At 45.2% G+C, this 16208-nt stretch overlaps 1 protein-coding gene across 1 annotated transcript in view; it reads right to left on the bottom strand.

Moving 5' to 3' along the window:
* Positions 1 to 6255: 6255 nt before the first annotated feature.
* RPS10 (ribosomal protein S10) overlaps positions 6256 to 16208 on the bottom strand; it is a 132350-nt gene continuing 122397 nt past the window's right edge. The window contains exons 7-9 of the mRNA XM_052648463.1: positions 13528 to 13572; positions 12072 to 12156; positions 6256 to 7945 (exon numbers count right to left, since the gene is read on the bottom strand). Coding sequence (XP_052504423.1) covers positions 7767 to 7945; positions 12072 to 12156; positions 13528 to 13572 — 309 coding nt within the window. The 3' untranslated portion in view covers positions 6256 to 7766. The remainder of the gene's footprint in view (positions 7946 to 12071; positions 12157 to 13527; positions 13573 to 16208) is intronic.

The following is a 16208-nucleotide window of genomic DNA, read 5'->3' as shown; positions in this document are numbered from 1 at the left end:
TGTCCTCTGCTGCCAGCATTACATGGGGAATACTTTAGTAAGGGGGCGGTTACACACGGCTGGCCGGTTATTACAGGGGGGAAGTGGGACTTGAATCTCAGAGTACCTGTCTTGTACTTTCTTTTTAGCCTTCCTCCACAACTGCCTGCACCCACAGGAAATAGGTGTGAAGGAAGCCGAAGAACGGCCTCCGAGAGAAAGGGAAGCAGGCAAGCTCAGTTTCCTTCCGCCTTCTCTGGACTGTCCCCCTCCCCTTGGCCCCTAAGAGCACTGAGAAGGCCTTCCTCGTGACCGCTGTGGAGAGACGGGGAAGCGGCCATATCTGGCCTGGTAGCTCTGAGTGGGTAGAGACGAAAACGTGATTTTCCATACAATACCAAGCAAGGTTGTTTTGGAAATGAAAAAAAAAGGAAAACAAGACCATCCCCCGTGGGTCGAGAGCACCGAGGTCCCGGAGTGCACTGGGATTGCAGTAAGGGCAATATTCCCAAAGCCCATTCCACAACGAAGCGCCAGGCTCCTGGAGGTTAAGGGACCATAACCAACCTCTCCTCCCCAACAGGCACCTTTCCTTGGATTCCCCGGTTCTCTTGAGCTCATTCAAGATTATTCTGCCACCTTTCCCCAGGATGTGAGGGCTCAGCTCATTGGTCCTTCCGCTCTCTAACCCCTTCTACAAATACTCAGCACACTCCTCAATAGGTGACCCATTCTCCCTCTGCAGAATGGCCACTGAGGAACCAGCGATCACCGGGAAGGCTAAGCTGTCTGCTTTTCTGTGTGGTCCTGATGGAAGGAGACAAAAGCAGACTGCTGGTGGGGTCAGAACAGTCTGGTTTGGGTGCGTGGGTCCCTGGCTCTGTCTCAGCTCTGGAGCCTTGGTCATTTAAACTTCAGACAAAACATATAAGCATGACTGGGGAGGGACAAATACTTTGTCCTTCAGAAAAAGTTAAACTCAACATATCTTGGCTGCTTTGCCTCCATCCAAGGGGTTCCTTGGAAATACCTGTTGAACTTGGCCAAAGGGAGACCGCACCTGGACCTGGACCTAGGCTGCAACGGAACACTTGCAGCGAAAGGGGAGCAAGAGTGGAGTGGAGGCAGGCATGGCTAGGAAAACCCTCAAACAGGCCTTATGCTGCTTGAGACCACGCTCTGCGGCTCAGAGAACAGGGCTGGGGCCTCACTGCTTCCTCAGAGCCCATCCCCTGCCAGGGCCAATGGGCAGGATGCGAGAAAGGTCCCTGAACTAAAGACTGGGCTCCTTATACAGAAGCAAGCATAAAGACGCTACTAACGGGCGGCCAGAGATGCCTGCTTTTCTGTGACAACACCCTTAAATGCTACTGCCTCCTCAAACACAGGGCAAACTGTCTTCTCTTTCTCAAAACAGACGCACTGACATTTTACTTATTCTAACCACCAACTTTTTGTTCAATCATAAACCAGTCTGAATGCTTTCAGACTATGAAACAATAAAAGCAGACCTGGCGTGTGCACAGCCGCACTCCACACTGTCTCCTTCACAAGAGTGGACCCACTGGTTTTCTTTTTTTTTTTTAAATCTTTAATTCTTACATGTGTTCCCAAACATGAACCCCCCCTCCCACCTCCCTCCCCATAACATCTCTGTGACCCACTGGTTTTCTAACTACGAAACGCAGCACCATGCGGCTGCTGGGCCCTGAATGACCTTGCACGCCTGTGCCCTGGGCAGCAGGCGAGTGACAGGGGCAGGTTCTCAGAGGCTAACAGAACAGCAGAGGATCCGGTTAACGGAGGATTTTGGAGAAAGTCCCTTTGGGTTCTGAGCAAAAAATGCTCTCAGTCATGTGGGAGGCCGAAGGGCAAGTGCGGGTCTGTGGACATGGCTCAGACACCTGCCACTCCCTCCTGTATCCAAGCTGTGTGCTGGCCGAGAGAGGGCCCTCAAAGTCCTCCCCTCCCCTCAGAGCTCTGGAAGCTCCCCACGACCCTAACGTCGGCCAGGCCCCTGTGGGGACCCTAGGTGGAGCAGGCCAACCTGTTCTGGTTCTGGGCTTCTCCACAGTCAGCCTGTACCTTCCCTGGCATAAGTCATATCTGTTATGCAAGATCAAGCCTTAACCCTGAAACGCTATTTTCTACCCAATGGGACAGAAATGAGGTGCAAGAGGCTACATGGATCGACTGCTGCTCTAATCAGCACAAGGTGTTCAGAAGGCCAGGCTCGTATCGGTATCACTTCCTGCAGGAATCTACAGTCAACCTCAACGGAGAAATGACTTTCTAAAGGTGAGCCACTTACCCTACTCTACAGACGGGGGAGTCCCATCTCAAGGCCCAGCATCGGGACTGGGGTATCTTGCTTTTTTCCTGAGGAGTTCCAAAGCCTTAAGGTTTTGATCTTAATGCCTGCCTGGGAGCTCAAGCCTGCAAGAGCAATGTTACTGTATTGTTGGAAAGTTCCTTGAAAAGTTCATCTCACAGATAACACAGCGCACCTCACAGATAACACAGTCCACAGATGGTGAGCCATTTAGTAGGTAAGTGTTCCAGACCAGAATTTATGTTTCCCAACTCGAGGATTAATAGAATCTTCACCTCTGGCCTGGTGGCAGTAGGGGTGGGAGGATGGGTAGCACACTGAAATGGAGATGAACCTGGAAAATGACAAGACTGCTGCCTTTTAGAGCCTATCTCCAGGGGGTTAAATGCCTTCTTTGCTGTTCTAGTGGCCCCTGTTTGGGGTTAAGAACTGGGAATGTAAACCGAAGGAAAGCTATTTAACTGAACACCCGGTCAGAGGAACAGAAGCAGTGACTCGCCACCTCCTAGATATTACCCTTGAGCACTTCCCTCTCCTGCAGAGGCCCTCCTGGGGCGCTCAGTTCTGAGTCAAGGCGGCTTTCCTGTGCACTCCCCATGCCAGGTGGACAGTCCCATTCTCTAAGACAAGCTCAGGCTCACAAATCATCACGACAAACAAAGCTTCAGGGGAGAGACATGCCTTTTCACTCCGAAAGCTTCATGCTGCAGAGACACATGAGATCCATCATGTGACTGCTGGCCTCAGCTCAAGTAGTCTGTTAGAATCAACACCAAATGGGATTCTTTCTTTCTGTATTTATTAATTTTTAAGGGGATTAGGAGGACAACAATTTGATTAATCTGAAGGTGAGACGTATTTTTTCAGATGGCCTGACTAGGCATTCCCCATCCTGAAAGGTTATCAAGCTAATGCAAAAACATTGTCAGAGTGTGAAGCTGCCCTTTCAGAGGCAGAAGTGGAAGGCTCCTGGCCTCCCAAGAAGAGTCTGCCTAAAATCTCCAGGTTCCCAGGACTTGTGATGACCTCACAGGATGTAGTATAGTCTAAAGATTGCAGTATTTGGCAGTTCACAATTTACTTGAAAATCCAGAATGTCTCATTGCTTCAGGTGACATCTAAGGTGACCCGGAAAACACAGCTCTTGGTGATGGTGTGGACTCTGCTTCAAGCTCACCCCGAGCACAGAGACTGACTCTGGGGTACTTTCCCACCTACTCCAGGTGAAGGGGGTGCCCTGATGGGAGCAAGGCTGGGACCACTAAGTCAAAGGCTGCACAGCCTTGTGAAAACAGGCTCCAACCCATCAGGGCTCAGAAGGAACAACTCCCACCCCAACTGGGCAGGACACACCACATAGCCTCAGGACTGACCTCTTTTAAAGTCTTCAAGAACAAGAACCCGAGGAGCCACCTGCATCACTGAATCCCCAACAATCTCCTATCCCTAGAACTGCTTGAGCTGACTGTCCTGCATGTCTCCTATTTTTTGAAAAGATATGGATGTGCCTGTATTTGGGGATCAAGATGAAGCTACACTATCTAACTCCTGCTTCTCTCGAAGCAAAAATTTACCCCAACGTGGAGATTTCTCCAGGTTATTTTAGTTCTTATTCCACTGTTAACTAGGATGGGCTTATAGAACGCTTTGGAAATATTAAAAAATCATACAGTTGAGGCAAAAATCACATTACGGTTATTAAATCCTTTTCGTAAACTAAACTAAACAAACAAAAAAACATGGTTCAGGCTAAGCTGTTTAAGAAAAAAAGATCAGGTGGGGAGATGAACAGAGGTGTTAATACAGCCCTGGATGGGAATGACAAACATGTTAAGTGTGCAACGCACACCCAGGTTCAGCAGAAGACCCATCTGGCTGAGGACATTTAGAGCAGCCGCCAAAGAGGCACTGTACGAGGTGAAAAGAAAGGGGAAGAGGAAGCGTGGTTTTGTGGGGAACTTTTCCTTCTACAATTCAAGGTGACTTCCTCTAAGCGAGTCTGAGAGACTTTACACGGGCTGACTCCTAACATCGAAACCGAACTATTTCTCTGCCATGAAGCAACCTGACTATGTAGCAACAAGAGTACAAAAAACTGCAAACACTCTCAGAGGGCAGTGACCCTCTCTACTCACCAAGGCCGCCGGCAGCAAGGACTCTAGGGCCTCCCTTTGAGTAGCTCTCACAACGCAATGCTGGGGGCGGAAGCCCTGTGGCCAAGCCACCTCCCAGGCCTTGCTGCGCCTCCAGCAGTTAATACTTCCCCACCTCTGACCCCCTCCAGATGGCCTCAGCTCAGAACCGGTGGTGCGGGAGCCCTCTTCACACAGGGCAGATAGGGCAGCAGACATTTGTAAAAAACGCAGTCAACCCTGCAACTTTTCCATCCTGTGATGTTTGCTATGAGAAAAATCAAGACTTCTGTTTCATGGGCTGCACTGTCCTAGAGGCTACAAAAAACCCAATGTGGCTGACCCCTGGTAGTCCTTCTCTTTCTAACACACACACACACACACACACACACACACACACACACACACACACACACACACAGACACACACACACACACACACACACACACACACACACACACACACACACACACACACACACACACACACACACACACACACACACACACACACACACACACACACACACACACAGTCCTGTTCCAAAAAAAAAAAGTCATGATCTCACTGATGTTTCCCCAAGGGCTTCCAATTATGAACAAATTTAAATTTAAAAAGTTCTATTGCTATCTTTCTCCATCTTGAGTATGGTGGGTTCCAATGGACTCTCCAGTAATAGCCAGACTCTAAGACATGTCCATTCACTGTAAGAAAGAGACTTTATGTCTGCCCTGAACACAGGAAGGAATCTGTTTCTGCCAAGCCTGAAGAAGGTGAGTACTTGCAGAATTAATGGCAAATCAGTGTTGCTGGAACATTCTGCAAGTAAGGTAAGCCTGGTGCTTTTCTCTGTTTTCTGTTTTCTTTGAGGGAGACAGAAAGGCTACTGCGACCATGCGTCCAAGTAATTTATCACGACAGGGCTGTAACTACACATCAGGAGACAGCCATGGTGTTGATGGTGCCAGGGAGGGAAAAACACCAAGCCCCGATCATCAGAATCCCAGTGCCACAGACAAAAGCACCAGTTTCAACAATTCTGGTGTTGGACAAAGCCTCCTTTTGTCAGCTGAGGAAGCAGCAGCACAATCTCTCCAGTTAACTGCATTAATGGGATCTATTCACGACTGAAAAATACTTCTTGGCACAGTTCATGTTCCTGACCCAAAGACACCAACAACAATCCAAACTGGATTTTGTAGGGTAGTGTATTTTTACACCAGCCCAGTGAAAACGTCAGATCACTAAAAACGCACAAATCATTATTAACACTAACACTGCAGTTCCTATTTCAGGAGTACTGACTGTTTTCTTGCAAAGCACTTTCTGTATCATAAAGGCAGAATTTATTTGGAAGACTGTTTTTTGGGGATTCCATTTAGTGATTAGTTGAATTTATGTTACAGTCCCTTTAATTTATTTGGACAGATCCCCAGAATGCTCTAAATCAGGCGATAAGCAGCAGTGTGTTCATTTCAAGCAGAACACGTGGACAGTGAGTTGGCATTTAGACTCAAATCCCATGGTGCTTTCTATCCACTGGGACCCTTCCGTGGGGACGGGATCCCTTTCCCAGAGGTAGAGTGGTGCTAAGGAAACTGCCAGCCCCGCTTTTTGGCGCTGTGTTTTAAGATTGGGATCAGATGCAAACAGAATTGATAGCAAATTAAAGTCCAACTGACGTTCCCCAAAACGCTGAACATTAAATGACCAGGCCTACCAGATAAACACATTTCTTTTAGCGGGAGGGAAGAACAAAAGTTTTTCAAAGTTTGAGTATTTATTAGACTTTTTAAATAAAGAGAACTATGATTTTAATTTCACATCTCAGCTGTGTTTTGACAAAGGAGATGCCACTAACAGTTTAGCAATAAACTCCTGTCCCAAAGCCAGGGGTTGATCAGGGTCCCCCTGCTCCACCCCCAGTCTCTAGACCCTTTTCTGCACATTTGTCTGCTAAACAACACAACTGGCAAATGAAGCCAGCATCCAGCCATCAGTCTGCAGTGAGCCAATGCATTATGTAGCCGTTCTAGTAAGTGATTAAGCATTCTCCCATACCACTTCTCAGCAGACAATGGACCTTTCACATCCTGGTGGGAGATAAATTTAATATTTCTGAGCATGCTCCATGGTACAATTACAAGTGCTATAACATTACAAAGACAAGCAAACATCTGAATTTTCCTCCTGTGTACTTTTCAGGAACGTAACATGGTTACCCAAAATGGGACAGGGCTGTGCAGCTGCGCCTGCCAAGCACAGCTGGATGCTTCGGGCACAAGGACCATGTCGAGCTCCGCGCGGTGTAAGGCATGGACGCACAGGGAGACAGGCTGCTGTCGGCGGTAAGTAGCATTATGGAAAAAACTCCAAACCAGCAGGAGAGAAACAGTGCTCGACGCTCCAGTTTTTTTGATAGTAATTCCAAGAATCCAGTTCAAATCCCTATTGTCAACATGTAGGGAGGAATTCAATTTCTAGCATTGTTTCTCCAGATCTGAGCTGAGGCCATTTGCTCCTGGCTTGGTAATAAGAAAGAAAATAGGTTTCTTCCTGTTTCTTTCTTGGCGTGGAAACACAGCTTCGAGAAGAGAAGGCGTGAGTCCTGGGAGACTGAAGGAGCTGAACCCTTCCCGGACCCTATGTAACTACACCAGCAACTGGGGAGGGGGAGGGCGGGGAAGCTCACCTAGCCACTAGCATCAGAAACAAAAAAGCAAATGAACTGTGAGGCTCTCCACTTCAGAAACACCCCGAATTTGAAAAATGAAACCTTGAAAAATTAAAACAAATGCCTCTTCTAAAAGTCATTTATTTACATATTATATGTCCAGTATATAATGTGTAGATAAACGCATCCTGCGGTGAAAGTGACCAGCCTACTGGACTGAACAGCACATCATGGGACAAATTCTTGAAAGGTTTCATCTCATAATGGATATCTTTTAATTTAAAAAAAAAAAAAAAATCTGGCCAGGGCTGGGATGAGACAAACAGGAACACTTCAGAATCCAAGGCAGAGGGAAGGCTGTTTGCCTCTTTAGAGAGTTGAAGGGGTGTGAAAAGGGAGAGACAGATCATGCACAAAAGTACTTACAAATTACATACCCAACCCCCACCCCCTCAATAAAAAGAGAAGAAAAAGCCCCATCACTTAACACCAAACAGCAACATTATCAATAAACCCTTTCTCTGCTGCCCATCATGCCTTATTTGAAAGAGGAGGCCTGTGAGGAGAGGTGAAAGAGCAAGGGTGAGAGGGAAGACCTGCACTTCAGTCTCGTTTCCGATTTTCACTTCTCTTACAGGGAATCTTCAGTCATCTGATGCCCGGCATCGAGCTCTGAGCAGATACTGAGTATGTGGGGGCCACAAGCGGGGTGCCGTTGTTGGCTGAGTAGCCTTGCCTCAACGTTTCAAAATACGACGCCTGCACCGGTTTGTGACACTGCAGCACTTTTATGGCATCTTCTATTTTAAACCATTCCCGCTTCCTTCCTGTGGAGGCACAGAGTGAAAGAAATTAGTGCAAAAGGGAAGTAGCAGCAGGTTCCTGATCCTGTAACTTTTGAGAAAACGCAGGGAAAAAACCCACAGAAACTACCGTCATTAACGTTTTTCTTTTCTTTCTAAAAAGTTATTTATTTATGGTTGCACCGGGTCTCGCTGCTGCGCAAGGGCTGTCTCCAGTTGCAGACAGTGGGGGCGATACTCTACTGCAGCGCGCAGGCTTCTCATTGTGGCCGGTTCTCTTGCTGCAGGGGCTCCAAGGCATGCATGCTTCAGTAGCTATTCCAAGGCACGCGGAGTGTTCCTGGACCAGGGATCAAACTCACGCTGCCTGCACTGGCAGGCAGATTCTTCACTGCCAGAACACCAGCAAAGTCCTCCTTTGCTTCTTTAAACTGAAGTGTAAACAACCCACAGCACAGCGTATGAGTTCCAGGTACACAACACAGTGATTCCATGTTTTTGTTGTTGTTCTTGTTGTTCAGGTGCTAAGTCGTGTACAACTCTTTGCGACCCCAAGGACTGCAGCATGCCAGGCTTCTCTGTACTTCACTATTTCCTGGAGTTTGCTCAAACTCATGTCCATTAAGTCGGTGACACCATCCAACCATATCTCATCCTGTTGCTCCCTTCTCCTCGTGCCTTCGATCTTTCCCAGTAGCAGGGTCATTTCCAATGAGTTAGCTCTTCTCATCAGGTGACCTCCATCATAGCTCAGTCAGTAAAGAATCTGCCTGCAATGCAGGACACTCGGGATCGATTCCTGGGTCTAAAAGATCCCCTGGAGAAGGAAATGGCAATCTACTCCAGTATTCTTGCCTGGAAAATCCCATGGACAGAGGAGCCTGGCGGGCTACAGTCCAAGGAGTCACAAGAGTCGGACACGACTTAGCAACTCAACCACCACCAACCACTACCACCATTATTAGGTGGCTGAAGTACTGGAGCTTCAGCTTCAACTTCAGTCCTTCCCATGAATATTTAGTGTTCATCTTCTTTATCATTGACTGATATTTCTACATAGTACAAAAGAGCCAGAATGATTATCAACATTTAATAAATACATTTTTCCTATTTTCTTTTCTAACAAGGGTGATGGAAGCACACTTTGTATGTATCAAATACTATACAAACGCCTAATGCAGAAAATAGGTAAGAAATCTGAAAACTGAAGAACTGAGAGTCACAGTGTGAAACTCGTACTCTGGAAAGAACCACTGCTAGCTGTTTCTTCTCCAGCTCCTGGGCCTCTGGCCTTCCATGGCTGACACATACGTGCCTGAAGCCCAGCCAGCATTCCCATCTCCCACAAAAGTAGACATGAAGCTGATGCAGCTTCCAGAATTACTGGGATGGCTGACCTGTAACCAGGTATTTATTTTAAAAGTCCTATCTAAGAGTGATATATCTGGGATTTCTGTGATTGTTTACTGGTTAAGAATCCACCTTGCAATGCAAGGGACACGAGTTTGATCCCTGATAGGGTATCTAAGATCCCACGTGCCAAGGAGCAACTGAGCCCAAGAACCACAACTAGAGAGCCTATGCGCCACAATAAAGATCCCACACGATGCAACTAAGACCCGGCACAGCCAAATATAAATAACTAAAAAAAAAAAAAAGATTCTACATGCTGCAAAGCAACTAAGCCTGTGAGCCATGGCTACTGGGCCTGTGTGCTGCCACCAGTGGAGCGCGAGTGCCTGGAGCCCGTGCTGCACAAGAGAAGACACCACGGTGAGACGCCCAAGCACAGCATCGAAGCAAAGCCCCCGCTCGCTGCAACCAGAAAAAGCCTGGGCGCAGCAGTGAAGACCCAGCGCAGCCAAAAATAAATAAAAAGAACGATGTATCTATAGTAAAGAAGATATTTTCTTAAAAAGAGGAAAATATAATTTCAACACAATCACTATTTTCAGTGTATTTCAAAAATTTTTTCAAATGCAAGTTTTAAAATTCTTTGTTATTTTTTCTCTGACAAAGCTACCAAAAGATCATTGGCTAAAACTGGGAAAAACAGAAGCAAGCATAAAGAACAAGATAATTACCTGTAATCTTACAAACTAGAAGTAACTACTCTTAATACCTTAGTGCATTTGCTTATCTTTCACCTTATTTGAAAAAGACACAGCTATCTCAACAATTATAATTGGGATCATGCTTTAAGGTGCTCCAAATTCCTCAGAGGCCCTGATAGAGTGCTGCTGTTGGGAACATGGACGCTGATGCTAATCTGCTGGGCTCCAGTCACATCAAAGGCTCTAATCCGCCACGCAGGCTTGGGCAAGTTACTGAACCTCTCTGTGCCCCTTTCCTCCTCTATAAAACAGAGATAATCAACAGTACTTATCTCTCAAATCTGCTGCGAGGGGTAATAGGTCAAGCATTCGGACAATGCCTGGCACACAGTACGTGCTGTAAGACAACGCGCTATTACTGTTGTTGCTTCTTTCTCACTTCACATTGCTTCTTAAGCATTCTTCTCAGCATGACACGTAGCGGTTGTGTTACACTGTCTAGCATGGATGTAACGTCATTCACTTAACTATTTTTCCGCCACTGGACATCAACAGCCTGCTATTTTAATTATTATAAAGAATGCTACAATTTTAAAGATCTGAACCTTATACGGCTAGTGACATGCACTGCCAAACAGCCTTCCAGGAAGGATGTGCTGATCCCCAGTCCTGCTTCTGTGCTGGAATGTCAGTTTCACCACCCTCCTGCCAGCACTGTTAACTGCTGTTTGTCACTGCCAGTTCTTCAGGTGAAAACCAGTACCTCATCTTTGTTTTCATTTCAAATTCCTATTTTGATGTAGTCTTAAATAGTATACACATAATTCTATACCCTGTTTTCATTCACCTATTCAGTCTCATAAGCTCTTCTCCGTGGTACACAGCTTTCGTAAGTATGTGTGTAACAGCTGCCTAACATTCCATCAGATGAATGGACCCTGGATCACTTGTCATTCACTGACCTGTATATTTTAAGACCCAATTTTTCACCTGAAAATGGCTTATGTGAAAAGGCTAACAGGCTTATTCCCTGTTAGCTATCTAAAACATATTTTAGATAGTTTCATTAGGGTCAATTCTCAGCAGGAGTACAGGTGACAGGCTTGTTTGGATGTTAACAGAGCAATGGTGCCTTAAAAATCAGTATCACAAGTGTACAACTCTGACCCAACAGAATAGTCTTGAGGACAGGGCCTGCCACACCACACTCATCTCTGGCCCCAGCACCAGCTATCAAAGAGTCTATTTTTAATACCCCCTCACCAAATTTATTTATACTTAAGCTTACTGCATTCTTATCAAATACAAAGCAATTAAAAACTGAAAGGCCCTGAAATGTCCAGATCAACAGTGCTGAGAGGCACGATGGCGAAGCACGTACTAACAAGCGAGAGGTTCTGATAAGTAAGTTCTATTTGCCAAATTTATAACAGAAATTAAATCAATGTTATGTTTTTCTATGCTTTTCCTTCAGAGCTCAAAGATTAAAACCATGAACCAATCATTAAATCACCTCACTTTTTAGGTCAAAAGATATATATACACACAACTGATCTGGGATCACTGAAAATGGCTCCTTAGGAGAAAAGGCGAGTTCACCTCAAGGGTAACATGAATGTAACTGGTAGTTTCCAGTTACTCCCACCACTCTGCACCTACTACACAGCTCTGGAGGGAGGGCTCACACCACTGAAGTCACAGTTTCCTCCAACAATGTGAATAAGCATCGCAAGAACAGCTGCAGTCCTGCTCTCACTGGGGGTCAGTGGCCAGCAGCAAGCCTAGCAATGTAGAGGCCACGATTAATATCTGCTTGGGAGGATCCAATTTGGTTTTAGAAAAATCCAATTCTGGTTTTATTTTTACGGGCCTTGTCTCTAATTGTTCACTATGCATCCAACTTCAGCTTCCTTTTGAACATTTTAAAAATATAATAGTACTTTTCACAAGTTCAAAAACAGACATGCTTATTTAAACACATCCTTCTGTTATTTCTTTTCTTTATCAGGCTCTCGCCTGTGGTTCTGGGTAAAGAGCTGTAGTGTGGCCAAGGCTGGTTGTGAGAGCTCTTGGGAGGCCATCTGGGGACAACTTACCAATGCTGACTGAGTCTTCCCAGTCTTCCAGCACTTCTGTGACAATGAGCACATAGACATACGTTCTATGCTTCCTCTCCTGGTTCTGAAGGGCAGAAAGAGAGGGACAGAGAGTTTCTCCTTAGAGAGCTGAGATTATGTAAATGAAACAGAATCCACTGCATATGTCCAGAGAGCTCAGATCCAAGGACTCCTTTTACTTTTGTCGTCCGACAATCAGATATGGAATAGCGACAGCTAGCCTACTGAAAACATGCCATGCTTGAATCAGAGGGTGAGCTCTTTGGCTGGGCTTCCAAAGCCAAGGCTTTACCCTGGTTTTTCCTTCTTCTTCCCTAAAAAGCAGCTTTTCAAAAACAGTGAGAAAAGGATTGGGGACCTCTTGAGAAAAGGTAAGAAGCACATTTAACTAGTTATCACAGCAGAAAAATAAGAGACTGTGATGGGTGGAGGGCCCATTCATGCAAGCAAGCTGATTACCTCACACATGGCCCCTCCTCCTATCAGCCCTGCTCATCTTTACCCCGATTTCCGACTTTCTCCAAATCCCTACTCCAGTAAGTGCTTGTTAGTCTCTTCTGCTGCAGTTGCTCATCTCCTCTTCCTCCTGTCTCCTCCTCATTTATCTACCCCTTCTCACATCTTGGGAGGAGAGGAGGAGAGGTAGAGATGGGAAAAACAATTCTTACAAATAATTCTAGCTGTACGGAGAAGATTAATGGGATTTTAAAAGAGAAGACTCTGAACTCCCCGTGCAGGGAGTACAGGCTCGATCCCTGATCAGGGAACTAAGATCCCACATGGCCAAAAGAAAATTAAAACAAAAAAAAAACCAGCAATGGACAGTGTTTATGTCCCTGCTAGAAAGCAAAGTGAAGTTGCTCAGTCGTGTCCGACTCTTTGCAACCCCGTGGACTGTAGCCTACCACGCTCCTCCGTCCGTGGAATTTTCCAGGCAAGAGTACTAGAGTGGGTTGCCATTTCCTTCTCCAGGGGATCTTCCCAACCCAGGGGTTGAACCCGGGTCTTCCACATTGCAGGCGGATGCTTTACCATCTGAGCCAACCCCACTAACCCCACCCCAATTTCATGTTGAAATCCTAACCCCCAAGGTAATGGTATTAGGAAGTGGGGACAGTGGGAGGTGACTGGGTTATGACAGATGACCCTCATGAATGGAATTAGTGTTCTTATAAAACAGACCCTAGAGATGTTTGGTCCCTTCTCTGCTTTGCGAGAACACAGAGAAACAGCTGTCTATGAACCAGGAAGGGGGTCCTCACCAGACACTGAATCTGCTCGCACCTTTAATTGGACTTCCTAGGAATCAGTTTCTATTGTTTATAAGCCACCCAATTTCTAGCATCTTTGTTACAGAAGTCTGAATGGTCTAAGGTCAAGATATATATGGTTATTAATATAATATCAATTGCACCAAAGATTTTAACAGATTTACCTCAAAAATTCCAACTAATCTTCCCAATGTCCCTTTTACTCCAGCCTGAAAAAGAAAAGAGAAAAACGTGTGCATTGACATTGCTTGCAGTGCTGGTCTCATTCTGAATCTTCTAGACTAACCTGTAAAACAGAAGTAAATTGTAAAACAGAAGTAAAAAGCAAGAGGACACAGCTCAGGTGGACCCCAGGTCTGTGGGAGCGGTAACAGTGTGTTCTCGGGGTCACAGACTGGAAAGGGCAGGGTATGCTCTGGGGAGAAAGTCCTCCTCTCCTCTCCACGTCTCTCACCACTGCAAACTGGCCAAACAGCACAACAAGCAAGGCCACAGCCATACCAAAGATATGCTGAGGTAGGAATTACTTCGGTCATTTACCCATTCATTCACCAATATAAACGGAATGCCTAATCTGAGCCAAACAGTGGTGCAGATGCCAGAGGTACAGTGATGAATACGCTAGAACTCAAGCTGCATGAGAATAAGACCCTTATCTGACTTGTTCTTGGCTGTCTGTACACTGTACGTCCAGAACAGAGCTCAGCACCCAGCAGGAACACAGCAAAGCGGTCAAGTCAACAAAAACACAGTCCGGGTAATTCTGCTAAATCACCAGTTTCATGACAGGAATGCACAGAGCATGTGATAGACAGAGAATGATGGGGAGAGGGCAACTTTACACAGCGGTTAGGCTTCTGTAGTAAATACAATGTTTATCCCATCAGTCTTTTTTTTTTTTTTTACTCTGTGTCTTTCTGATGCATTATATGTGAACTTTTCTGTATATTCCAATTTACTAATTTACTTTTCAACCATATCCTGGATAAAGCTATCCATTTCTAGTCCCTTTTTTATTTGATATTTTTCATATCTATGTATATCTACCTGTTTCCATTATGGATACCTTTGTTTCCATGATTTTTTTTTTGTTGTTGTTCTTTTAAAATAGAAGTTATTCCTTTATTTTTTTGAGCATCCTGAACATATTTATGTTCTTTATCAGGTCATGCTATAACATTCATTCCATCTGAAGTTAATAAACAATTCACGTTCCAGCTGGTGAAGGGCTTATTTGTGCTGCTGCTGTCAGGGGCTCTCCAGAGTGGCACTTTAGGGCTCCTGGTCCGAGGGGATACAGGGAGCCCTGCAGAGCCGCCCCATCCTGCACGGCATGCTGTGCTGTGCCCTCTCCCTTCCCGGGCCCACACCTTGCCAAGTCTCAGCTCCTGGTGTCCTTTCCATCAGGCCCCTGACCTCCCCCTCACTCCAAGGGCTTCAACCACCAGCCAACCAAGGCCACGCAGGCTGCGACTTTCCTCTGCTCTTCTGCAGTTCTGCTCTGTTTCTGATCTATGGAGGCATCCACTTTGCTTTTGGATCAGGCTATGTCTTTTTAGCTTTTTGGAAATGCATCTAGTAACTTGTTTTTTACTACAACTGCCATATTATTTTGTACAATACATTAAAAGAAATAGGCAAATATACTTTCTAAACACGACAGGTGCTCAGTATGTTTGTACAGAATGAACAAAAATTTTAAATAAGTTCTCCAAAAGTTCTTTGGAGATATTTAATAATAGAAACAATAGAAGCCAATTCAAAGGCCTAGATTCCTGGGTGAGCTATATTTTGAAATTAATTTTTGCTAATTATCTGTCAACAAATTATTTTCCTTTCTCTTGCCAACATGCTGGTTTCTTTCTCCATTCTTTTCCCCATGTGGCTTTTGGTCTACTTGAATGCAAATGTGTACCTTTTCTTCTTTAAACTGCTTTTCTACATTTTCAGAAATAACTGCACTCCACAGCCAGCTAAGGCAGCTAGGCAGCACTGCATGAATTAACCAATGAAGCTGCCTGGAAAAGTGGGACGAGGTGGCAGGCTATGCTCATCTGGAAAGCCAGCGCTGGTCTCTGGTCCGAGGCCGGCCAAACGCGCTCAGATCGGCTCCTGAGGAGTCACCTGTGCCTGCCACAGGCCACCTCTGACAGGGCCCGGGAGCAGAGCTGCCAGGCCGCAGGCCCAAGGCAGGCTGGGAGAGGGGGCAGCACAAGGACGACTGCTGGAGGCTCACAGAACGTCATTCACGTTTCTCTTCTGCAAAGTGGAAAAGAGGTCTCTTCAGCAGTCACTGTTCAATTATTTATTCTTCTTAATGAAAACAAAGTACAGAAAAGGAAATACTCTCCAAATTTTAAGGGCATAAATCACCTTAATATTATGACAATACATATAATTTATTTAAAACTTTTAATTATAGTACTTTCTGCATTCAACACCAATATGTTTCTATGATTTACTCTGTGTTAGAGGCAGTTAGGAAACATAAAAGCATTTTTTTTCTTAATGAAATAGATGTATTTTTATAGTCTAATGTAAATCAAATAATGCTGTCATCTGTACACTGAAATTCAGTGGCATACATTTTCACTTCTAATTAGTCTAATTAATTACTTCAAATCAACAATAGTTTAATTTGTTCCTTAAGTGTTTCTTTCAAGTTTTATTCTAATACTCAGGAGATCTACTTGGGGGAATTCTATCTAAGGTGATTCTACCTTATCTCCAGTACTATCTACATTAAAAGCAAAGAAGTGTTCCTATATTTATCAGTTTTTAAAATTTGGCTTTAGCAGTTGTCTCAAGAGGAAGCTCTTCTTTTCTAAGAATAGGATTTTGGTTC

Source organism: Budorcas taxicolor, chromosome 11, assembly GCF_023091745.1.
Source record: "Budorcas taxicolor isolate Tak-1 chromosome 11, Takin1.1, whole genome shotgun sequence".
In the NCBI taxonomy this organism is placed as follows: Eukaryota; Metazoa; Chordata; class Mammalia; order Artiodactyla; family Bovidae; genus Budorcas; species Budorcas taxicolor.
This window is presented reverse-complemented; position numbering and strand designations above follow the sequence as displayed.